The sequence below is a fragment of the Lampris incognitus genome, chromosome 3, assembly GCF_029633865.1.
Source record: "Lampris incognitus isolate fLamInc1 chromosome 3, fLamInc1.hap2, whole genome shotgun sequence".
Classification (NCBI taxonomy): Eukaryota; Metazoa; Chordata; class Actinopteri; order Lampriformes; family Lampridae; genus Lampris; species Lampris incognitus.
Window position 1 is genome coordinate 97,801,482 of NC_079213.1, and position 24,529 is coordinate 97,826,010.

The 24,529-nt window shown below is 45.4% G+C and overlaps 1 protein-coding gene across 1 annotated transcript in view; it reads right to left on the bottom strand.

The window, feature by feature from the left end:
* Positions 1-6,072: 6,072 nt before the first annotated feature.
* The window catches only part of tmem59l (transmembrane protein 59-like), a 61,342-nt gene continuing 42,885 nt past the window's right edge, over positions 6,073-24,529 (bottom strand). The window contains exons 5-8 of the mRNA XM_056277924.1: positions 7,943-8,048; positions 7,355-7,469; positions 6,599-6,716; positions 6,073-6,228 (exon numbers count right to left, since the gene is read on the bottom strand). Of these exons, the coding sequence (XP_056133899.1) occupies positions 6,073-6,228; positions 6,599-6,716; positions 7,355-7,469; positions 7,943-8,048 (495 nt within the window). The remainder of the gene's footprint in view (positions 6,229-6,598; positions 6,717-7,354; positions 7,470-7,942; positions 8,049-24,529) is intronic.

Here is a 24,529-nt window from a genome sequence, read left to right on the forward strand (position 1 = left end):
CTCCAAGCTCTGCACGTTCAACACACCGGTAGGAAGGTACAGGTTCCTGCGTCTGCCCTTTAGCATCTCGTCTGCATCAGAAGTGTTCCAGACAGCTGTTGCTCAGATGATCAAAGGCCTGGATGGCGTGGTCAACGTCATTGATGATCTCTTGGTCTGGGGAGAAACAGTGGAAGAACATGATCAACGACTCGACAACCTGCTGCAGAGAGTGAGAAAGTACAATCTCAAACTGAAATTGAAGAAATGCAAGATCAGGACAACAGAGATAAAATACGTCGGTCACATATTGAGTGCAGACGGACTGAAACCAGATGAAGAAAACGTGAGAGCTGTGGTGCAGTATCCTCCACCTGAAGACAAAGCAGGACTGTTGAGGTTCATGGGCATGATCCAATACCTCGCCAAGTTCATTCCCAACCTACGAGGTCAGTGCTCCACTCAGAAAGCTACTAGAGGATAACACCGCGTGGCACTGGGAAGACAAACAAAAGGAAAGCTTCGAAAAGCTCAAAGGATTCCTAACAAATGTACCAACACTGAAGTTCTACGACATGAACGAGCCACTGACACTATCAGTAGATGCCAGCTCAGAAGGCATGGGTGCAGTCATACTTCAAGACAAGAGACTTGTGGCATATGGGTCGCGAGCCCTAACAGACTGTCAGCGTAGGTATGCACAAATTGAAAAGGAACTGCTAGCCATCGTCTATGGATGTGAAAAGTTCTATCAGTACATATATGGCAGAGAGGTACACGTCGAGAGTGATCACAAACCACTTGAGAACATATTCAAGAAACCGCTTCACCAAGCCCTGCCGAGGCTTCAGAGGATACTGTTGAGGCTTCAGATGTATAGTCTCACAGTCACATATAAGCCAGGCAAAGAGATGCACATCGCCGATGCACTGAGTCGTGCTTACCTCAACGAACAAAGCAAAGACCTACTGGGAGAGGAGTTGGAGGTCAACTAGATCACATCTCAGCTACCTATCTCAGAGGAAAAACTACAAACTTTCAGGAAAGCAACACTGGAGGATCCAGAAATGCAACTGCTGAGAGAGACCACAATGAAAGGATGGTCCAACGAGAGATCAGCTGTTGCGAAAGAAACCCAGGCATCTTGGTCATTCAATGAAGAGATCAGCTACTCATCAGGCTTACGGTTCAAAGCTGCAAAGCTGATAGTGCCAAGCCAACTGAGGCAAGAAATGTTGGGGAAAATCCACGAATCACACCTGGGACTCATCAAATGCAAAGAAAGAGCCAAGGACATTCTCTATTGGCCAGGTATGTCAACTCAAATAGAGGACATTGTATCTCAGTGTGCTGTCTGCAATGAGAACAAGAACAGCAACCCTAGAGAACCGTTAGTCTCACACTCACTACCAGGAAGACCTTGGGCTAAGATAGGAACGGATCTCTTCCGCTACAACGGCTCAGAGTACTTATGGTGTGTAGACTACTACTCCAAATACCCTGAGATCACAAAGCTGAATGACACTACACGCCGTGGCGTTATCACTGCAATGAAGTCCACATTCGCGAGACATGGCATCCCAGACGTGGTTATTTCTGATAATGGTCCACAATATGCTTGTGCTGAGTTCAAATATTTTGCCGACTGCTGGGAGTTTCAACACACCACGTCCAGTCCTGGGCACACTCAGTCAAATGAAAAGCGGAGAGAACTGTACAAACAATCAAGAGTCTCCTCAAGAAAGCACAAAGTGACCCGTACAACGCTCTTCTTGAGTACCGCAACACTCCGCTAGATGGTGTGGGTTTCCCTCTGGCTCAGCTGCTTATGGGTCGTCGACTGAAGTCAAAGCTGCCTACCCTCACCACACTGCTCACTCCTGAAAGCAAGATCAATGTACACGACAAACTGAAAGAAAGGCAACAACAACAGAAAAGCTACTTCGACAGACAGACAAAACAGCTACCAGAACTACAGACGGGTGAAAACATCAGGATTCAACGAGGAAAGATATGGCAACCAGCAGTTGTGCTGAACAGGCATGAACAGCCCAGATCCTATGTTGTTCGCACGCCCAATGGAGGAATATACAGGAGGAACAGAAAACATCTGCTGAAGACCTCAGAAAGAGCACACACAGCAGAAAGAGCTGACACAGAGACTCATGTTCCAGAGACTGTATTTGAGGCTGAGCAGTCAGCAGACGGGGCTGTTACTCACAGTCCAAAGCAGGTCATACCAGACAGACTTTATCCAAGGTCACAATGTCACGTCACACCACACGTTCTGGAAGGCAGATCAACCTACCTGCTAGGTACAAGGACTGAATATGCAAACATGTTTAGAGGCTGACTATATATATAGAAAAGTGTGTTTGAGAAAGCACTAGTTCATGTTTTTGGTGTTTAAAATGCAAAGCAAAGTGTTAGCCTACGTATCTGGCAAAAGTGTTTAACAGTTAAAATGTTTTATTTGTTTAGTGTTGTGACATAGAGATATAGAGAAAAGAAACACAATATACTGTTACATAGAGAGAGATTTTTTATTTTTATTGAGATATCTAAAGTTGAATGGTTGTTCTATGCAAAAGAAAACATCTTAAGGAGAGGGATGTGATGTATCTGTTGAGATTCCGTAGCTATGACGTAGGAAGTCGTAAAACGTACTGCCGTGCATTCCGTAAACGGACACATGTTGAACTGCAAGCTAGCTGTATGTCTCGTCATTACAGAACTATAAGCCATCTCAGTAAACCTTCTCTTAACATTACCTGCTGTCGTTACTGAAATCTACTACGATACCACAAATTGGCGACGAGGATCCCCAACGTTTTATTGCCGACTTGCCGACAAAATGTCATATTTCAGTATTTGCATACAGTTTATAGCAATTCGCTCATGTATAAGTTATTTGCTGTGTCGCTGTTGCGAATAAGACAAACGTTATTAATTTTCCCCTACCCAATTGCGACGAGGTGCTGCTTGTCCCGGGTTGGCCGAAGAGGACGCCGAGGCAGGGGATGGAGACCGGCGCAACGTGTCAAACACGGTACACTTGTTAATTTGTACGCCGTGTAGGCGAAGTTGTTTGCCCATATTTGCTGTGCATCCTCCCTTGCACGAAATAATTTTGCCACAGGCGTTGTGCCAACACTTTCGACCGCCGCTTGCTCTGGTCCACGATGGCGCGCGTTTAACTTGCGGAGGCGGAAACTACGGAAGCTGCATGCCGCCACCACGGAAACTGAAACGAACTTCAGCACCAGTGAAATTTAGTTAGGAACCGATAGGTAGAATCGGGTTGAACTTCTTAACGATTCCTTTGGAATCGGAATTTTGAAACCGGTCTCGATGCCCAGCCCTTGTAGGTTACATGGTTAGCAGGTTAATGGATGAGTTTGTAGGCAGGTAAGTAGGTAGGTGTGTTGGTGGTTACCTATTTAATAGGTCATTTCATTTTGTGAAACAATGCCCGTTTTGAGAAACGCCGTGATTTAGCAAAATAAATAAATAATAAAAGGAAACGGGCCATAGTTTAAGCAATTGGTTGTCTTTGGTTGGTATTTTCTCAAGCATTGTGAAACTCTTCTCTTTGATTTCTCCATCAAGGTATCATAGTATTAAGTGCAGTGGCCTGATATACGTCTCTACTGAACAGCCGACACTCGTCTTTGTCCCCAACTCAAGAGGACCTTCTCTCCTGAATGACTGTATCGATGTTCAAGTTCACTCAAACTCAAAGCGCCGAGTGCAGGCTACGGCTCAATATCCACGGAGGGTCAATTCCCATCAAGACCGACAACAAAAGCGTGCTCGACGGTACACCGAGTTGGGCAACGGCAGCGGGGGACCGGTCCCACAGCACTGTAACGGTGAGCCTCTACTGCCACCGTGTGGCGAGGCAGCGTTATCACCTTCAGGAAAGGAAGGGATGGGAGTGGGAGAGAAGTCAGTACAGTACACAGGCTGACACATGCCTGCACTGCTGCATAGATGCAAGTCCATGTGTATTTATATGGATATATATGTGTATGTGTTTCTGTCTCTCCCTATCTAGCTACCTGTTTCTGTCTGTCTACCGATCTGTTTGCCTATCCTATGTTTGTCTCTGTCTGTCCGACTGTCCCTATCCAAAATCATCAGTTTACTAAACGATCAATGTGGAGTCTCCCATGTTATTTACCATGAAAACACTTTATTTATCAATGAAGTATTTCACTGAGAATGGAAACAGACCAGTAAAAAGGAAACGGTACAGTTTGAAATTCCCTTTGTATTTCACATGGCATACCCAAATACCTCTCAGTTGAACTAAGCACTGATACCGGATGGCTTTTTTAATTACAACCTTTTGAGTTTTCTTCATTTTAAATCGTGTAAATCGTAAGGATATTAACATTCTTCTTTAATTGTTGCACAATTTATTCAACATTTACAGTAAATAGCAACACACGCGCACACACACACACACACACACACACGCAAAAAAAGAAGAAAAAAGAAAAAAACCACAATTCTACAGCAGATTTCTGTGGTATGGGTGATTAAGATAAACTGGTAGCGCGTCACTAGCATGCACAGTGTATTGTCTACAAAGCCGGGATTAAACGAGAGCATTACTGAACGTCAAAAACACAGAGGAAAAAAAATTATCTAAACTTGTGATAACAAAGGGCTATGCTAAAAGCCTTGCATTACACATCGTTGCATTATCCCCTCCGTATGTGCTCCTATGACATACAAAATAGCTATTGGAAAGCACATGGCACATTTAAGAGCTAAGAACTCTTGAGTGATGTAAGAGTAATAACATGTTCATAATAATACAGTAAAAGCATAACCCCCCCCACATGTCACTTTCCAATCCTGGTAAAAGTGGTGCAATGTATTTTACAAACGGCAATTACATTTGTATGATGACTTTTACTGTACATGGGACTTCAATGACATGGTTTAACAGGTAACTCATGTTGCAGATTCTGAATAAATACAGAAAAAAAAAAGTTTTCATCATCAGACAGAGCTTCAATTCTACTTTACTCCAGCCAAGTTTCATTTTCAGTTGATGAATCTCTTCTGCACAAATGTGCATAAATGCACACGCGCACGCACGCACGCGCGCACACGCACACACACAAAGAACAAGGTGCCCATAGGCATACTGTAGTTTTTCTGAGATGATAACACCTGGTGATGGATTGATTGATCAATCATGATCTTCAATCAATTTTATGGCCAACAGACACAAAAAGCTATAAATACAAAGCTCATCTGCGATTTATCTCATGCGGGGAGAGAAAAGAAAACCATCTATAATTTATAGACTATTCGTTTTTGTAGTGCTTCCGCTGGCAGGTGGAATATTTGAGTGGAAAATATTGCCAACAGTTCAGTTAACTGATGTGAAACATGCCATCAAAGGTGAGTGAGAGTTTCTATCTGCAGCAACCCTCAATAGTACTCTATTCTAGCATTCACTGTAGATATATTCAGTGTATTCTTTTTTTTCTCTCGTTCTACCTTTTTTTCTGCAAGTCACCAATGTCTTCACGCTGCAAAAAATGAACACATTTGAGCTCCTCTTCGAATTAAATCTTATTGTTTGCCCTCTTATCTGGACCGGATATGAAAAAATGGTTTAAAAGCCACTTTAATAGAATGTTCCTCACTCCCAAACAACATGGAGACATTTCAAGTAGTTATATTTAGTAGTCACATTGCCTGAGCAACTTGATTGATGAGCAACTTGATCTCTAATATTTATGTAGAGCTCAACAGCAGGTCTAACAAACATAATAAGAAAGACAAAACGAAAGCTGTTTAATGCAAGGACAACCATGACACGTGTAGCGGACTGGAAAACCCTTTAAATCAACTCAGACATTTGAGTAAGACGTTTAACAAGAGTACCTGTAATGATTAGATGGTTCCATGCTTTTTGCACATATATTCTAAAAAAAAGATCCAGATCTGGCGAGTGTGTGGGTCTTTTCGTGTGTGTTTTCTTGTTCGACCCCTTTTACCAAGGGGGCAGAGGTTTCTGACACGGTTACCATGGGAAACGAAAGAGACGCGCTCCCATTGGTCCCTTTTTTAAATACATGTCTTGTTGAGGTCGACCTTGACCGGCAGTGGTCCCGCCTCCTGGCTCTCTTCTGATTGGTTCACAGCAATGGCAATCACGGGAGTCAGGTACGGGCTGACTTTGTGTGCGTCATCCAGAAATTCTTTGTCTCCATTGATACTCAGCTAAAAAGACATAAAAGATACCAGCATGTAACATACAAAAGTTATTGCTGTACTGTCATAGTTTATAGTTATAGTTGACAGTACTTTTGTAATTTTATGTGAATATATACTTTATCATCCTTGATATCTAAATTGCCCAATGAGGATTAAGTGACAAGTAGAGGCACTGTGAGCAGCAAAAAAAGCTTCACTCAGTTACAAACACACTAAGTGCAACCACAGGCTTCTACTTTTGGCTGCCGATTAGACTTTCCGACCGAAGGATCAGCTGATCGCAAGCCCAGGCCTCCTCCCTGCCCCGCGGGGCCCACTGCTGCCCCGCTGTAACATGTGGGCGTTGAGCACGCACATCTATGCCCACGCGCGTTACCTGCGTCTTGACGTGCTGCTCTGGCGCGGTGACGAGGCTGGCACAGCTTAGCCACAGCATGACCATGATGGAGAGGAAGAGACAGGCCGCCAAAATCCAACGTGGAAGACCTGAACGCCTGAAGGTCACAAAAAAAAAAAGACATGGGATGAGGAGTAAGACAGAGACGGGGTGAGGTTGGAATGAGGAGGAGGTCATTTAGCAGATTTCCCTTGTAAAGGAGACCCTCGGTGACAGAAATGGATAGAATAGGGCATCTGGGTAGTATAGCGGTCTATTCCATTCCCTAGGAAGCCGGATGTGGGAAGCCGGATGTTGGTACGTGTCCTGGTCTCTGCACTAACGCCTACTCTGGTCGGTCAGGGCGCCTGTTTAAGGGGGAGGGGGAATTGGGGGTGAAGAGCATGATCCTCCCACGTGCTACATCCCCCTGGTGAAACTCCTCACTGTTAGGTTAAAAGAAGCAGCTCGCAACTCCACATGTATTGGAGGAGGCATGTGGTAGTCCGCAGCCCTCCCCAGATTGGCAGAGGGGGTGGAGCAGCGACTGGGACGGCTTGGAAGAGTGGGGTAATTGGCCGGATACAACCGGGGAGAAAAGGAGGGGGGGGGGGGGAACTCCACAAAAAAAAAAAAGAAGAGAGAAATGGACAGAATAAAATTTAAAAAGGCCCTGTTTTACTGCCGCTGAGTTTGTCTGGGATGCCACTGGGCATACACCGTCTCTTACTGATTGAAATGCTCCACCTGACTCACCTTGACATGCAGCCTAGGAAGTCGTGCTCAGCAGTAGGATCGTCTGTATGTTGCGCGGGGTGCTTCCCTTTGCCTCCTGACTTGGCCGGTCCTTTTTCCCCATGACCTCTCACACCTGCACATCAGCAGTGCAATAAAAAGTGGATTTTAATTAGTATCGGTACGAGTGACCTGACAGGGCCACGAAAAAAAAAAAAGTGAGAGTGAGAACAGCAGGATATAAATATGCTGTATGTTTGCCCTTGACTGTGTTATGTATGCAGCAGTATGAACTTTCACAAATACATACACACTGTCAAATATATGCCACACATATCTATGTGCCTGTATGTGAGGACATGTGTGTAATTCTGTATGTGTGTGTGTGTATGTGTGCACTTATGTGATTGCACACACACCATGTGTGTGTGTGTATGTGTGCATGAATATGTGCACTTACGTGACGGCACACACTGTGTGTGTGTATGTGTGTGCATGACATGTGCACTTATGTGACTGCAACCACAGTAACATACACTTATTGTATGTTAGTGGATGTTACTGGGTGTGTGTGTGTGTGTGTGTGTGTGTGTGTGTGTGTGTGCTCACCGTGGGGTCTCTGGGTGTGAGAGTGAACCTGTGGCCAGGGTTTGTCCGCCACGTTGGAGCGGGGTGCTTGCAGCTCAGGAAGAGAGTACTCCATCTCTGGCTGGCTCTGGTGGAGCGACAGCAAACATGCTCAGTGACAATTACACAACTATATTAATGATCCATATTAGTCACAGGCACAACTGAGCTGGACAACAGAGGAGCTCCAAAGAGTTAGACGGAAAAATCAAATGGCACAGAGAGAAATACATTTCAAAACATTGTTTTTTTTGGGGGGGGGGGCGATTCATTCCATTGCCGACCCAACACAGGGATCGCCAGTTCGAATCCCCGTGTTACCTCCGGCTTGGTCGGGCGTCCCTACAGACACAATTGGCCGTGTCTGCCGGTGGGAAACCGGGAGGGGTATGTGTCCAGCTCACTGCACTAGCGCCTCCTCTGGTCAGTTGGGGTGCCTGTTCAGGGGGGAGGGGGAACTGGGGGGAGTAGCGTGATCCTCCCACGTGCTACGCACCCCCCGGCGAAACTTCTCACTGTCAGGTGAAAAGAAGCGGCTGGTGACTCCACGTGTATCAGGAGGAGGCATGTGGCAGGCTGCGGCCCTTTCCAGATCGGCAGAGGGGGTGGAGCAGCGACCAGGACGGCCCGAATGAGTGAGGTAATTGGCTGGATACAATTGGGGAGAAAAAGGGGGAACCCCCCCCCCCCAAAAAAAAATGAGGCATCTTCAAACGAGGGTTAGGGTTAGGGACGAGGGAAAATTTTCTGTTCAGCTTAACATATCTTTGTGTCTCTCTCAAATATGATGATTTCATAGGCCAATAAGCCCAAGGTAAATGTGCCAGGACAAGTGGGTAATAATGACTCTCTCTCTCTCTCTCTCTCTCTCTCTCTCTCTCACACACACACACACACACACACACACGCCGTCTTTTTCTCTCTCTCAACCTAAATAAGAGTTAGTGAAAAGCCACTTGACCTGCAAAAAAAAAAAAAAGAAAGAAAAAAAAAAGACTGAAAGACCGCTGAAAAACAGCTATGATGTGCACTGTGTGAGAGAATACATATTAATGAGCATGATGGTGTAATGAGAGTGGGTACATCTCAATGTACACACACCCACACACACAAAGCCCGCTGTCATTTCTCTTTGCTGTTGTGTATTTCATTATGCACACCAGGTTTCTGGTTCCCCTGGAGAACTCATTAAAGTAGGATTTTTGGTTCCTTGCTGCTGACCCTCCTCCCTCTACTGCAACAGCAGCCATAGCCAGTAGTCACAATACTACTGCTAGCCTCAGCAACAGCAGCAGCAGCAGCAGCAGCAGCAGCAACAGCAACAACAACAACACACACACACTCTCTCTCTTCTTTAATATGTCCCACTACGGAGGTGTCAGCCTCTTCGTATCTTGTGATAGATTTTGACGGTGTGCTGGATCAAGAGCCTTTGTGCAGTCTTGCTCATGCTGCAATGCTGAATGAGCTAAATTCATCCATGTTTGGTGTCGTGCAGCTGACACCATTTGACTCCGGTGCATTTCTGAAATCCCCCTCTTTAAAACAAGCTAAGCGTTCTGCAAAAAAGGCTAAGGACGGATTTGAATCTTTAGAGTCGAGAACTGGACTCCATTCGCCACACTTAACATGAGACACCACAACATATGGTGGTCAAACATGGCTGGCTATTTTTTGTGCAACCAAAACATTTCACAACTGGTTTTATTACTGCCAGCTAGCTAGCAATGTTTTCTACAGAGTGCATTGAAACCAGATGCAGCCCTTGAGGGAAGGCCATGGGACAAGGGCACATCTGAGGGGGATAATTCTCATTGGCTGCAAAGTCGAAGAGATCTAGCCATCAGAACAAGTGGGGCCTGATCTACATCTGCCATGCATTATGACAGGGAGCGCCAAAAGTGCTCTGCATTTAGAGAAGGGGGGGGGCAGTGACAGACAGACAGGGAGAGAAGGAAGAATAGAAAGAAAGAGAGCAGCAAGGCACTAGTGAATACAAGTTGACAACATTTTTACTTGACTTATTTTGGTCACTTTGGGGACTGGATGGGCCCTCTTTTTGATTCTTTACTGATTTCTGATTTCGTTATTGCACTGAACCAGTACATAGCGGACTGCTTACTTCACTGACAATGAGATGAGACCCAAGGTAAAAAAAATCAACAACTTTCCAAGCACTCACCCTCCTCCTCCTCACACCAATCACGATTGAGGGCTCTCTCCCTGTGTCTTGACGCAGGCTCAATAATCCAGGTAAGGAAATCCCAGGAGGATGAATCAGTTCATCTGGATACAATGTTCAGTGGGAGAAACGCTTCATCACTCATCTATGTGACTGCAGGTATCCCTTTACCTGATAAACTGTGCAACTGTGCTGTTTATCAGGTAAAGGGATACCTGCAGTCAGTTGAGACTGATGAAGTCACTTAGATGAGTGATGAAACGTTTCTCCCACTAAATGTTGTGTCCAGATGAACTGAATCAACTTTCTGGGACCTCTTCCCTGTGTTTACAAGCTTTGTCCCAAAAGGAAATGGCTTGATTATCCCTGATTGCATCAGGCATTATGGGCCAGCAGTGTGTGAAGCAGCTAACACTTTGCAATCTGTGAGGATCTTATCCTCCAACCTCCAGCATCCTCTTTTCTTGAGCCATTCTGTCTCATCATGCACACGTGGTGTCGGAATAATAGGAAAAATTAGTTTCTGACTGGGAAGATTCACGTGAATGCCCTCTCAAGTCGGAACAACAACTCGGAAAGTCGGCGAAAATTTTGGTATGCGTCTTGCTGACTTTTGACGTCATATTTCGTTGATGGTGAGAAACTTTTTACTAATTCACGTATTGCATATCAATTTTTAGCTCACATATAATTTGTAAGGGGGCGGCACGGTGGCACAGTGGTTAGTGCAGTCGCCTCACAGCAAGAAGGTTCTGGGTTCGAGCCCTGGGGTAGTCCAACCTTGGGGGTCGTCCCGGGTCGTCCTCTGTGTGGAGTTTGCATGTTCTCCCCTTGTCTGCGTGGGTTTCCTCCGGGTGATCCGGTTTCCTCCCACAGTCCAAAGACTGGTGAATCGGCCATACTAAATTGCCCCTAGGTGTGTGTGTGTGTGTGTGTGTGTGTGTGTGGGCCCTGTGTGATGGGCTGGTGATCTGTCCAGGATGTCTCTCCGCCTGCCGGCCAATGACTGCTGGGATAGGCTCCAGTATCCCTGCGACCCTGAGAGCAGGATAAGCAGTTTGGATAATGGATGGATGGATGGACGTATTGCCTATCATTTTTAGCTCACACATAATTTGTAAGGTAAGCCATATGGTAATATGCTGTAACTGCATTGCTGTCCATGTAGAGTGACCTAGATTAGTTAGAAAGGTTATTTATTAGCACTAACCCTGATAACAAGTCAGGTAAAGCAATATTTTAGTGGTTTTAGGGAATGTACTGGTGCAGCAACAAGTCTGAGCAATAAAATACAACACATTGTCTTTATACCGTTCATGTTGTTCTATTTCATATAGGCTTCACCCTCTAAGGTTATCGCTAGTGGGTTTATCCCTTGCGCCCCCGTGCAGCACCGAAAAAAACTTTAGTCCACGCCCACCTAATTATGGACTCCAACTTATGGCGGCCGCAACTTGACTATATGCGAGGCTGTATAATCAGCTCCCATTTTTCTTCAGCTACCGTTACAAGCAGTGGAGAAGACTTCAGAAGAGAAGAAAAAGAAGAAAGCAAAGATGTCTTCAGATAAGTTTAACGGTGGTGTCCAATTGTATCCTGCTTGCAATACAGGATACATTATGGGCTTCGACCTACATTACCATTGCGAGGACTGCCTGGTTTAGAACACACTGGCCTTGTGCTCACTCCGCAAGCTATGTGCCCCTACTGTGCACATCATCTCAGGCAACAAAACAGCGGAGGGCGGACACCTTCACTGTTGTGGCTAAAGAATTTTGGCCGGTGCAAGACTTTTTCAGTGGACGATACCCTGGACCTGCTGGATCCGACAGATGAGCCGGAGTTGGACCACTCCACCCTCTCTACACAAAGATCACCATGCTGATCGCCCCTGGCCCCCCCCCCCCCCCAGGCGGAGAAGCCGAAGTCCGCTGGTGGTCCGCTGAATGAATGCCCAGGGGATCCTGGGGTCTCCTTCTCTGCCTCCACTGCCTGCCAGTGATGGGAGGCCCTGTCTGCGAGCTCCCAGGCATTATTAAGCGAGCGGTGGCCTACAAGGGCCTTGACGTGCCACCGGAGCAGGAGCCCGCTCCCCGGGATGACATGAGCAGGGTTTACCCTTTGGTGCAGGCGGCTAGATGTGAAACTGTCTGGCCTCATTTTCCGGCCATCAGGAGGTATCAGGAAGGGTGGGTGGCAGACCCCAGGAACCTGCAGGCCCCCATCTCCACCTACATACCCATCACCAAGGTGGAGGGCTTTCCCCCCCTTTTTTCTCCCCATGGCAGACCATGATTCATTGCAATATGGTTGCAGCAATCCTCCATCCTAGAGGCGTTGAGAAAAGAACTGATTGAGGCTCCTATCAGTCCCAACGGACTTCTCGGGGCGGGTTTTCAGAAAGTGGTGGACACCATGAAGTCGACTTTGGAGGAAACAGAGACCATCAGACAGCATGTTGCCTGGGCTCAACTGACCTCCTAATCTCTATGCTCTTCCGGTCAATGGCGGGACCGACATGTTCATTGGGAGTTTCGCCAGTGGCAGAGATGTGTCGTGGCATCTGCCGCGGCTCTGTCCTGTGCTACCATTCTTCCTCCACCTCTGCAGCCTCCACTGCAGCTGCTGCTGCCTAAGAAGGACTCCAAGTCCAGATAGGTGGCCTGCGCTTGTACCCCCCCCCCTCCTCGGAAGGAGAGCAAGAGATAATCGGGAGGGGATGTGTGTTTAAATCTTAATATACAGTGCATCCGGAAAGTATTCACACCCCTTCGCTTTCCCTACATTTTGTTATGTTACAGCCTTATTCCAAAATGGATTAAATTCCTTTTTTTCCCTCATCAATCTACACACAATACCCCAAAATGACAAAGTGAAAAAGGTTTTGTAGAAATTTTTGCAAATTTATTAAAACTAAAAAACTGAAATATTGAATGTACATAAGTATTCACACCCTTTGCTATGACACTCAAAATTGATCTCAGGTTCATCCTGTTTCCACTAATCATCCTTGAGATGTTTCCACATCTTGATTGGACTCCACCTGTAGTAAATTCAATCGATTTGACATGATTTGGAAAGGCACACACCTGTCTATATAAGGTCCCACTGTTGACAGTGCATGTTAGAGCAGAAACCAAGCCATGAAGTCAAAGAAATTGTCTGTGGACCGCCGAGACAGGATTGTATTGAGGCACAGATCTGGGGAAGGGTACAAAAAAATTTCTACAGCTTTGAAGGTCCCGAAGAGCACAGTGGTCTCCATCATTCATAAATGGAAGAAAATTGGATCCACCAGGACTCTTCCTAGAGCTGGCCACCCAGCCAAACTGAGCAATCGGGGGAGAAGGGCCTTGGTCGGGGAGGTGACCAAGAACCCAATGGTCACTCTGACAGAACTCCAGCGTTCCTCTGTGGAGATGGGAGAACCTTCCAGAAGGACAACCATCTCTGCAGCAATCCACCAATCAGGCCGTTATGGTAGAGTGGCCAGACGGAAGCCTCTGCTCAGTAAAAAGCACATGACAGCCCGCTTGGAGTTTGCCAGAAAGCACCTAAAGGACTCTAAGACCATGAGAAACAAGATTCTCTGGTCTGATGAAACCAAGATTGAACTCTTTGGCCTGAATGCCAAACGTCATGCCTGGAGGAAACCTGGCACCTCTCATCACCTTGCTAATACAATCCCTACAGTGAAGCATGGTGGTGGCAGCATCATGCTGTGGGGATGTTCTTCAGCGGCAGGAACTGGGAGACTAGTCAGAATCGAGGGAATATGAATGGAGCAAAATACAGAGAGATCCTTGATGAAAACCTGCTCCAGAGCGCTCAGGACCTCAGACTGGGGTTTACCTTACAACACGACAATGACCCTTAGCACACAGCCAATACAATGAAGGAGTGGCTTCGGGACAAGTCTGTGAATGTCCTTGAGTGGCCCAGCCAGAGCCCAGACTTGAACCCCATTGAACATCTCTTGAAAGACCTGAAAATAGCTGTGCAGCGACGCTCCCCATCTAACCTTACAGAGCTCGAGAGGATCTGCAGAGAAGAATGGGAGAAATACCCTAAATATAGGTGTGCCAAGCTTGTAGCTTCATACCCAAGAAGACCTGAGGCTGTAATTGCTGCCAAGGGTGCCTCAACCAAGTACTGAGTAAAGGGTGTGAATACTTATGTACTACATGCTATATTTCAGTTTTTTATTTTTAATAAATTTGCAAAAATTTCTACAAAACCTTTTTCGCTGTCATTATAGGGTATTGTATGTAGATTGATGAGAAAAAAAGGAATTTAATCCATTTTGGAATAAGGCTGTAACATAACAAAATGTGGGGAAAGTGAAGGGGTGTGAATACTTTCCGGATGCACTGTATTTGATTTTTTTTTTGATGTTTTGAATATAACACCTACTATTGTCTCAAAAAGAATTGTTATCCTGTCTAAAACAGTCTGCCTCTGAATTTTCCAACTTAGTGGTAGCTGTTGAATACACTTCCCCCACACCATATGAGCCGGCAGCCCTTAAGCCTTCGGTTGATGGTCAGCGTGGACTCACATCTCCTATGCAGCACATCTCATCCATTTCTCAAACGGAGTTTTCTTCCACACATTTTTCCACTGAAATGTGTGAGGATAAGTCCACAAGTGCAAACTATTCACCTCGTGCTGACAGCTCTCACGCGCTTTCATCTGTCAAGTGTCTCCTCCCAATCCCCTTCTGGATACTAGTATGACTGCTCCATTACATCACGTTTATGAGCAGGGGTGCACATAACTTTTTTGGTCTGGTTCTCAAGGGAGCACCGGGAGATGTTGCTTAGTACTCAGTCTTTACATGACATGGTTATCCTACAAGCTGTCGTCACCACTACCCCCCTGGCTGTTTTCCTCACTGTCTTCCTCTCTTTCAAGCATGGCAGATGAAGATGTAGGCCTACAGTTAGGTCCATAAGTATTTGGACAGTTACACAATATTTGTCATTTTGCCCCTGTACACCACCACATTGGATTTGACATGAAGTATTTGAGATGTGATTGAAGAGTAGACGTTCAGCTTTAATTTAAGGGGTTGGATAAAAATATGGCATTAACTGTTCAGGAATTACAGCCATGGAAATACAGGGTCACCCCATTTTCAGAGGCTCAAATGTAATTGGACAGACAAACATAACTATGATTATAACAATTATATTTAATGTTTGGTGGAAAATGCTTTGCAGTCAGTGACTGTCTGAAGTCTGGAACCCATCGACATCTTCAAATTCTGAGTTTGCTCCTTCGAAATGCGCTGCCAAGACTTAATGGCAGCTGCCTTCAGTTGCTGGTTGTTTGTGGGTCTTTTGGCCATTAGTTTGATCTTCAGCAAGTGAAAAGCATGCTCAATTGGGTTGAGGTCAGGTGACTGACTTGGTCACTGATTAATATTCCACTTTTCTGCCTTGAGAGACTCTTGGGTTGCTTTCTCAGCTGGTTTTGTGTCATTATCCATCTGCACTGTGAAGCGCCGTCCTCTCGGTTTTGTGACATTTAGCTAAATCTGAGTAAATAGTATATCCTTATAAACATCACGATCCATCCTGCTACTTCTGTCAGTAGTCACATCATCAATAAACACCAATGACCAAGTTCCACTGGCAACCATACATGCCCATTTCATAACACTACCTCCACCATGTCTGACAGATGATATGGTATGCTGAGAATCATGAGCTGTTCCTTTTGTTCTCCACACTTTTCCTCTTCCCATCCTTCTGGTACAAGTTAATCATGCTTCATCTGTCCAAAGAACCTTATTCCAGAACTGGGTAGGTTTTTAGATGTTTTTAAACACAGTCTAATCTGGCCTTCCTGTTCTTAAGTGACACCAGTGGTTTTCACCTTGTCATAAACCCTCTGTATTTATTTTCATGCAGGCGTCTCTTGATTGTAGACTTGGGCAATGATACCCCTACCTCTCAAGAGTGTTTCTGACTTCACTAGATGTTGTGAATGTGTTTGTCTTCACTAGGGAAAGAATTCTGCGATCATCCACTGTAGATGTGTTCCATGGTCTTCCATGCCTTTTGGTGTTGCTGAGTTTGCCAGTGCATTCTTTCTTTTTAAGAATGTACCAAAATGTTGGTTTGGCCACTCCTGAAGTGTTAACTATCCATCTGCTAGATTTCCTTTATTTTTTCAGCCTAATGATGGCCTCCATCACTTGTATTGACACCTCTATGGACTTCATGTTGAGAGTTCCGATGAACAGCTACCAAATGCAAATGTAAATACTTGGCATGAACTCCAGACCTTTTATCTGCTTAATTTGTCATGGAATAATGATGGAAAAGGTCTTAATTGCCCATGAAACCACGTGTTAGTCAAGTGTCCAATTACTTTTGAGCCTCTGAAAATGGGGTGACCATATATAAAAGTGGCTGTAATCCTAAACGGTTAATGCAATATTTTTGTCCAACCCCTTAAATTAAAGCTGAAAGTCCACACTTCAGTCACATATTGGTTACCTCATTTCAAATCCACTGTTGTGGTGTACAGGGGCAAAATTAACAAATATTGTGTCACTGTCCAAATAATTATGGACCTAACTGTACTTCTTTCTCCCTGGTTGAGACTGTGATTAGCTGTTTGCATCCATACGTCAACAGTTAGCTTCAGGTCAAACACCTTTGTCGTCTTCTTAGACAAGTGGATGTGCACCAGGGATGAAAGGCAAGAGTCTGACAGGCAGGATCTGTACTTGCTTTTTATTATACTGAGATGTGAAAATCCCCTCTCACATACAGCAATGCTCAATGGCAGTGTAAGGGACAACAGATGGACTTTATCAATGTTGGAGTAACTATCTGGATGACTTATCTTCACTGTGTTGACCAATTCATACACAGAGGAGGCTGCCAAATGTTTTCCTGCTTGCTTTAAATGCATCCATTCTCTTACAGTGAGAGTTTCTGTCAACAGACAAGCTGGCCTTATATTCTCATATTTCTGGAGGATGTTACTAAGTGTTGTGTTGCCAAAACTGTGGAGGTCTTGCATTTCTTGATGTCAAGTTGAAGGATCAAAAAATTAAAAATTGATCACACGATTTTAGGGGATTCATATCTGCTTTCAAACTCATGAATTGGACCTCTCAATACACCGGCCTTATCCGCCAGCATCAGCATTTGAAACAGCCTCTTTCCTGTACTTGCCTCCACTATCAAGCAATAGTGTCAGCTGTCCAGCAGCTACCATGAGCTAATCTTTGCATTCACCAATAGACAGTTTATCTTGCTGGAACCTGAGGGAGGTGAACTGTCAAATGTTTCCAGTGTCAAGCATGCTGGTTAAGAAACACTGAAAACGCTGTGTGCAGATATGTTTTAGGTCACTTGTCATTACTTGTAGTAACCAAGTCCAGAATCAACATCCTGTGCATCAATAGACTACTACCACAGTAATACCATCAGAATCATCACACTGTCATTCATCAAACTGCTCGTTTCTCTCATCATCTGACTCCCCAAGTTCAAAGTCCAGTTCTGGACCATCCTGCTGTTTTTGGTTACTGCAGGTCTGTAACCTGCACATGTCTGTGCATGGAAGTCCATTTGACAGGCACATGCAGCTTGGCATTTTGCATGAATGCACACACTTGCATGTTAGCATTTCCAAGACCACATCTGGTGCAGGTGGGGAGCGCATCCAGTAAATGGCCAGCTTGCCTTCATCGTCTGTCCATCCATACTCAGTAGGGCTTGGCACCACAGGGTTAGCCTGCAGACAGCACTTCCATATTGCTGCCTGATAGTTGGCTCGTTGAACATGCATAAAGAGACAGTCTCTACATGGTGGCAGCTGGCTGGACTCAACCTCTCCCCTTTTGGTGCAGAAGAGCTGGTAACGCAGTTTGTTCACCTCAGCAGTGCTGCTATTAGCAACATACATCCGACAGGTGAACTGCTCAATTTTCTGGAACAGCTCATCACTCACATTCCATGTCTGTCCCAGTTGACTAAAAGTCTCTTGGCAGGAAGTGTGCTTTCTCACTATCTTCAGGGCATTCAGCTTCCCTCGACCAGCGAATGCACTGACAGTGTCGCACGCAGCCTGTGAAGGCATGTAAGCCAATTAGGCTGTCACAGATGCTGTCTCCAAGTGAACTTGCCAGTTTGGTGATGTCGACAAACCGTGTGCGGTTCTGAGTCCCACACTTCTGGTAGATGGGACAGGTGATGTCCTTCTGGAAGCCAAGACAAAGCACCATGACATCAGTGTCCTCAGCTGTGATGATAACTGACTTTGAGCTGACTGCTCCTGCATGCAATGCATGCAGGAGCAGACGGGTGTCAGCTTCTTCATGTGTGGAGTGCAGTTCTGCTGCTTCCTCACACCCATCTTCTGTCAACTTGTAGCAGGTTTCCTCACAGGTCATGTACAACACCTTGCCATGCAGCATAGCTCTGTATCGTGGGAGTTTCCACTCTTCCACCACAAACTTGATGAGACTGGTCTTGTTGGAGGAACTGCACAGAAATTTTCTCCACTGCTGGACGTGGTGTCCCCCTGCAAGATTCTTGTACTGGAGAGTGATGTCTCCACCCCGGTTCAGTCGTTCAGCATCTTTGATCAAAGTCTGGTGATAGACATCAAAAACAACATCAATCCTCCCACTCTGTGCTCCCTCATGGAGGACCTGGGTCAAGGCTGACTCTGCCACCTGTGCAAAGGTTTTGTTGTTGCCATTCATTTTTTGGACCAGGCTCATCCCATCAATGATGGAAGTAGATGGGATTGGGAAGTCTTCTGCAGGAGATACATTCTTTTCAAGCACTCTGGCAAGTGCAGCCTTGTTTGTTTTTCGTAAGGACCCATCAGCATTTGCCAGTGCCCATGGTAGTGGGCCCAATGGGTAGGCAAGGACATCCTTCAGATTCACCTTCCTGCTTTCAGCCACCAGGATCATGTGACTGAAAAGGTTTCTATCTGCCTTCAGAACCACATCCTGTGCTTTCTTTCCATGAGCTTGTTTTGTGCTGACATTGGAGAATGTTTTCAGACTTTGCTTGGTCATCTTGTCGTGGAATTTCACAGGTGGCGGGTCTGCATCTAACCTTGTTTGCTGGAATGCTTGGTAGGCCTCTTCTCCTTTCTCAAGAGCTCTCAAGAGATCTATGGTCACATCAGGTGGAGCCATGTTGCCAGTGGAGAGGCTAACCAAATCAATGTCATCAGGGGACATAGGATTGAGCCAGTTATTCTCCATAAGGTCCATGAGAGACTGGACATCTGCTTCATCTCTCTTGATCCTTGGACTCTGTAGATCTGGATGAGACCATTTGCACCTGCCTTGACCTGTCAGGTCTCTCAGCTGTCTGAGGTACATGCTTCTATACTCAGCTGTGAGATAATATTTGGTCACAGCTCCTGGCTTCAAGCTGAATCCCTTTGTCCCTCCAGCTGTTTGGGTGTCTTTGTTCACCGTTTCTTCTATAGCTTGGTCAACAGGGATTCGGCCAAAGGGATTGGTGGAGCCCAGTTGGACTGAGAAGCCTCCTTCCATGAATTCTGTGTACACATCTGGGTGTGTGATGGGCAGCTCAGACATCTGGGCGTAGTAGTAGGGGAGGTAGCGTGCATAATTCATCCTGTCATAAGCAAAGCACCATGGGATCATTGCTCGAATGCTAGCCAAGTGTAGCATCCAGTCTCCCTCTCTGGATGCTCGGATGAGCCCCAACAAGATTTCAACCATGTCCAAATAGGACATCCAGAAGTTCGAGAGGCTGCCGTTTCCACCTCTAAGGAGCTCACGGTAGACTTCAAATAGATCCATGATGCGTGTACAAGAGCTGTTCTCGAGGACCTCCTTCAAAGCATGTTGTGAGACTTCTTTCCCAAGGCTGTCAATGGTCTTCAGTGTCTCATTCAGGTGAACCATGTCATTCCTGTGAGTTTCTTCCAACCAGGACAGGAAACCATTCAAGGTCAGTCGCATGAGAGCCTCATACAGGAGCTTGTGTAGTCGCACTGCCCTGTTGTACTTGCGGCCATCCATAACACCAGCAATTGAGCCTTCTGCAATCATGCCAGACTCAATGCAGAGGTCTTTGAGTCCAGCATCTTGGAAACGCTTTCCTATTATTGCCAGCAGTGGGCAGATGGTGTGGAATACCCCAAGCCTAGCGATGATATCATGGAACTTGTCATGGTGTTTCCATGTGATCTCGACAGCCTTCGCATACAGGGCTTGGTCAAAGACACAGACAATCTTCCTCAGGCCTAAGCACTGCATGATGCTCAGTGACTGGTTAAGCACCTCGTTGACAGTAGACATTTGTGTCGCTGGAGCATTGATGGTAGGCAGATAGCCTATATTGTCGGGGATGACTGTCATCTCTCCTCGAGTCAGGATGTTGAAGCCTGTCCAGCTGCTGACTGACTGTTCTTCTTGTTGTGACATGCGTGCTAGGACCCAAAGAAGGTTTTTCTCTCTGGCAAGCTTAGTATTGGCTGCAGTATCGGCATCTGACTTTTTGCTTTGTGGTGGCCCTACCCGTTGTCCAGCATTGTAAGTTGGTAACATTGGTGGGGGTCCATCAATGCTTCTCTTCTTTGTTTTGGGAACAGTGGGCATGGGTTGGACAGGAAGTGGGTTGACTGGCTTTGCTTGCACAGCAATCCCATTGACTCTGTGAGATGTTCCCTCACCACTGACAGTTTCTTCAAGACGGTCGATATTGTCCCAGGCTAAAGTTGTGAATATGCCAGGATGGATGTTAGCTGGAAGGGCAATGCCACTCCCTGATGATGAGAGTTTCTGGAGACACAGGGCAGTGTTGATCTCTTCCATCTGTGAATAGGACACACTGTGACCAAGTCGGTTGAGGATGTTTATCAACTCTACATTTCCTGTCAACGATTTGACACTGAATGGCAGAACAATGTGCTTGGAAGGCTTGGTATTTCCACATGTCACTGCATATACTATGTCATGGCCAAATGACTGCAGAAGGCACTGCACTCTCTGGGATGCATGATCAGGATCATTTGAGCCTGTGAGTAGAGAGTACAGGAAGATAATGAGCGACTCTGGAATGGTAGGACATTCTGCTTCTGGTTTGACTTCAGGCGGCCAGGTTTGAGGAACATCTTGACTTTTAATGTCTGCTCTCAATTTGATGGCTGCTTTGGCTATAACATCTTGTGCACTGACACTTTTCAGGGTCTGCAGCTCCCTTTTGAGAGACTAATTTTCTTTGGCAAGTTCCCTCATGGACAAGTTATCGGGATAGAGGAGGAATTTTCCTTTCTCATCAGGGAATATCTGCAAGGCTCCAGCAAACTCACTCTCCAGGTTTCGCCTTATGTGCTTCTTGGTTGATTCCTTGACTTGGGCAATGCCTTGGGAGTTCATTGAAGCTACCAGTCTAGAAGAGAGATCAGTCATTGTCATCACTTGAGGATTGCCAAAAAGCTCCATCCTGATGAAGAGGAACAGCTCATTGTATGCCTTATTCACAGCAGCTTCATACTGGGCTGCAGCATCATCATCTTCATTGCTGGCAACCTCTCCTTTGGAAACCTCTTCTTTGGTGTAAAGTCTATAGCATGACCTGTGGTAGTGCCCTTCAGCTGCTACAAGGTCTCTACTCACAATGGCAAGGATTCTGCTGTCCCTTTTCTTTGTGGCTGCACTCCTGATCTTTGCATCAGCTCGCAGTTCTCGACACTGCACCAGTACTTCTCTCGTATTCTGTCTCTTGGAATATTTGCTGTTTTTCTGACAAAATATGCACTCTGCATCACAAGTCCTAGATGTACTTGTTTCTCTTCAGCAGAGACACAACTTTTCTTTTCTTTTGCAAGGAGGCCATCAAGAATTTGCTTCATAGTGAAGATACTGCGACACTTTCTGTGGTAGTAGATTGCTGGAATCTGTCCCTCAGGAATGTCTTTTGCCAGTTTCAAAACTGGTGCATGATTTCGTATCTGAGCTGCCCTGAGCAGAGTTCTCCATGAGTCGACACTTTGTAGTGAAACCAGCTTATCTGTATCATCAGAACAGTGGATAATGCACTCCACCCGTGGGCGCTTTGGTATTGGGTAAAAACCTGCTTGTTCACCAGTGGCCATATTCAGTCAGTTTTCACCTGCCACATACAAACAAATACATGTAACTTAGGTGTATGAACACTACTAAAACAAAGTTTACTTTGCTTCACCAGCGTCATATTACCATTATTTATCTTACATAGCCACAAATAGATACATTACCTAGTTGCTATGCAACAGCTGTATTTTGTCCACATGAGGCCGCTAAAATCAACACAAGATGAAAGTTCCTCGTAGCCACTTTAACTAATCATATTAACATATACATTAAAAGAACATGCTAACATTATGGGAAATTAGCTTACAATCTTCTCCAGAGTGAGACAAGAAGATAGATACCAGTTTCCTCTATATGTGTTTAGTAGAAAGCTATCTGGCTGCACGTTAGCCTAGCTTAGCACAATGAATGGAAGTACACAGTACTGGTTATCCTTGGTTGTTGGCCAACTAAGAACTGTCCCAGAGTTTAAGCTAGGCTAATCAGTACCAGGGGTGTTGAAATGCTATATTTGTAAAAATCTGGGCAAATACACAATCGTGAGAGGCACAGAAACAGGTTTCCTGAAAGAAAAATGAAATAGCTGCTCATTTGGAAAGGTTATCATGTATTATTTTACTTCTGTTAGTGTACCAAATAAAATGGCACCAGTGAAGTTGTGTCACCTTGGGGGATATCGATATCTGGTCTGACCCATGGACTAACTGGCTTTGGTCTAGTTAGTTTCTTAGTAATAATGCCCTTCTAATTTAAGGTTCACAATCACCTCACACAATGAAATAGTATGGGTATATTATACATTTCCTGAATCTTTACAGTCCTGTGAGTATTCCAGTTTTTGTGTTTTGTGTCCCTGATATTCCTAGATGCCACAGGGCTAAAAGAAAGTATATAGTTTAGGCGAACATTGCAGAAAGATGTGTGTTATTGACAGGTTGAAGAGCTCAAGTGACCTCTATATTTGTGAGAAATATCCACAACAGGGCTTGAATGAAAGCTAAGAAGGTCCCCTTTAAAATGATACCAAAGAAAATATTATAGAACATTGAAAAATGTCCTGACCATGAGGCTAAACCAGGATATGCACCAGCGTCTAAAATGCAATTTACTTTAGGGGGTGGTTAACTTCATGAGCTGATAACTGTGATACAGCTGCCACTCAGGAATGGTTATCATACCAAAATATCATCTACAGACATGGATCCTTTCAAAAATTATAAGTAAGTTTTGCCACCTTGAGTGTACTGAAATAGGAAATTTTGGGCTCTGGCCCATGGACTATTGTAGCCACTTGAATTTGAATGGCAGGTAATAGCCTCCATATTTTCAACAGAGTCTCTTGCCTCCATGCAGACCATCTGATGTTGTGAAACTTTCCTAGTTTCACAAAGGCAATGCCATTCTCATCACATATCTTCTTTAGTTGTTCTGTTCTTTTTGCGCCCCCTCTCTGTTAAGAAAAGCTCAGTAACTTTACAATGGAGCGATTAAATGTCTCACTGTATGGTACCATGCGATCGGCTGACTTTGCGCAGTTTTTGAAAGAGTATGGGCAGTACACAGAATATGCACAAGGGAATCCCCGATCGCCATCATCTGACGCAATTCGGGAACGACCCCACTGTAAACTCCACGTTGACTGCTGCTCTGTCTGTACACACCGAGACCAACTTCGTCTTCCACTGATCCCCTAAACAACAAGTATGGAAGAGCTGCTCCAGTCCGTTCACTGTGTCCTGTGCCACTCAGTTCACACCCAAATTAATTAATCCAAGGAAATCTGAGGTAACCTCTCCGTAGCTAGACACAGACACAATGTAGACAATTTCCTGCTCCACTTATGTTATGTCTTCTGATCCATCAAAGAGCACGCCCCAAAATTCAGCTGCCTTAAAATTTTCACTCAGTTCTAAGCTGACTGTCTGTGAGATGCTCTGCATGATGCAGGTCTCCCCTTCTCGTGAATGATAGGCACTCACGACATGAACTCCAAGCCTTTTGAAAAGCATAATATCCTCCTCATATGAACGCATAAGGCGTCCATGTTTTGCCAACAGAAAAATATTACACTCGACGCTGTTCTTCATTCAGTTTGTCTTGCCACGCCAACGTAACTCATGAAACGGTTCGTGTGATATCGTACGAAAAGTTACGCACAATTTTTCGTGGATAATCCTACGAATGTCCCACGACACGAGCGATTCAGAGCGCCTGCGCAATCCTCTGCAATACAGAACAGCCCCCCCCCCCCACGCGGTTAGGGTTAGGTAGGGCTAGGGCCAGTGCCTAGGTC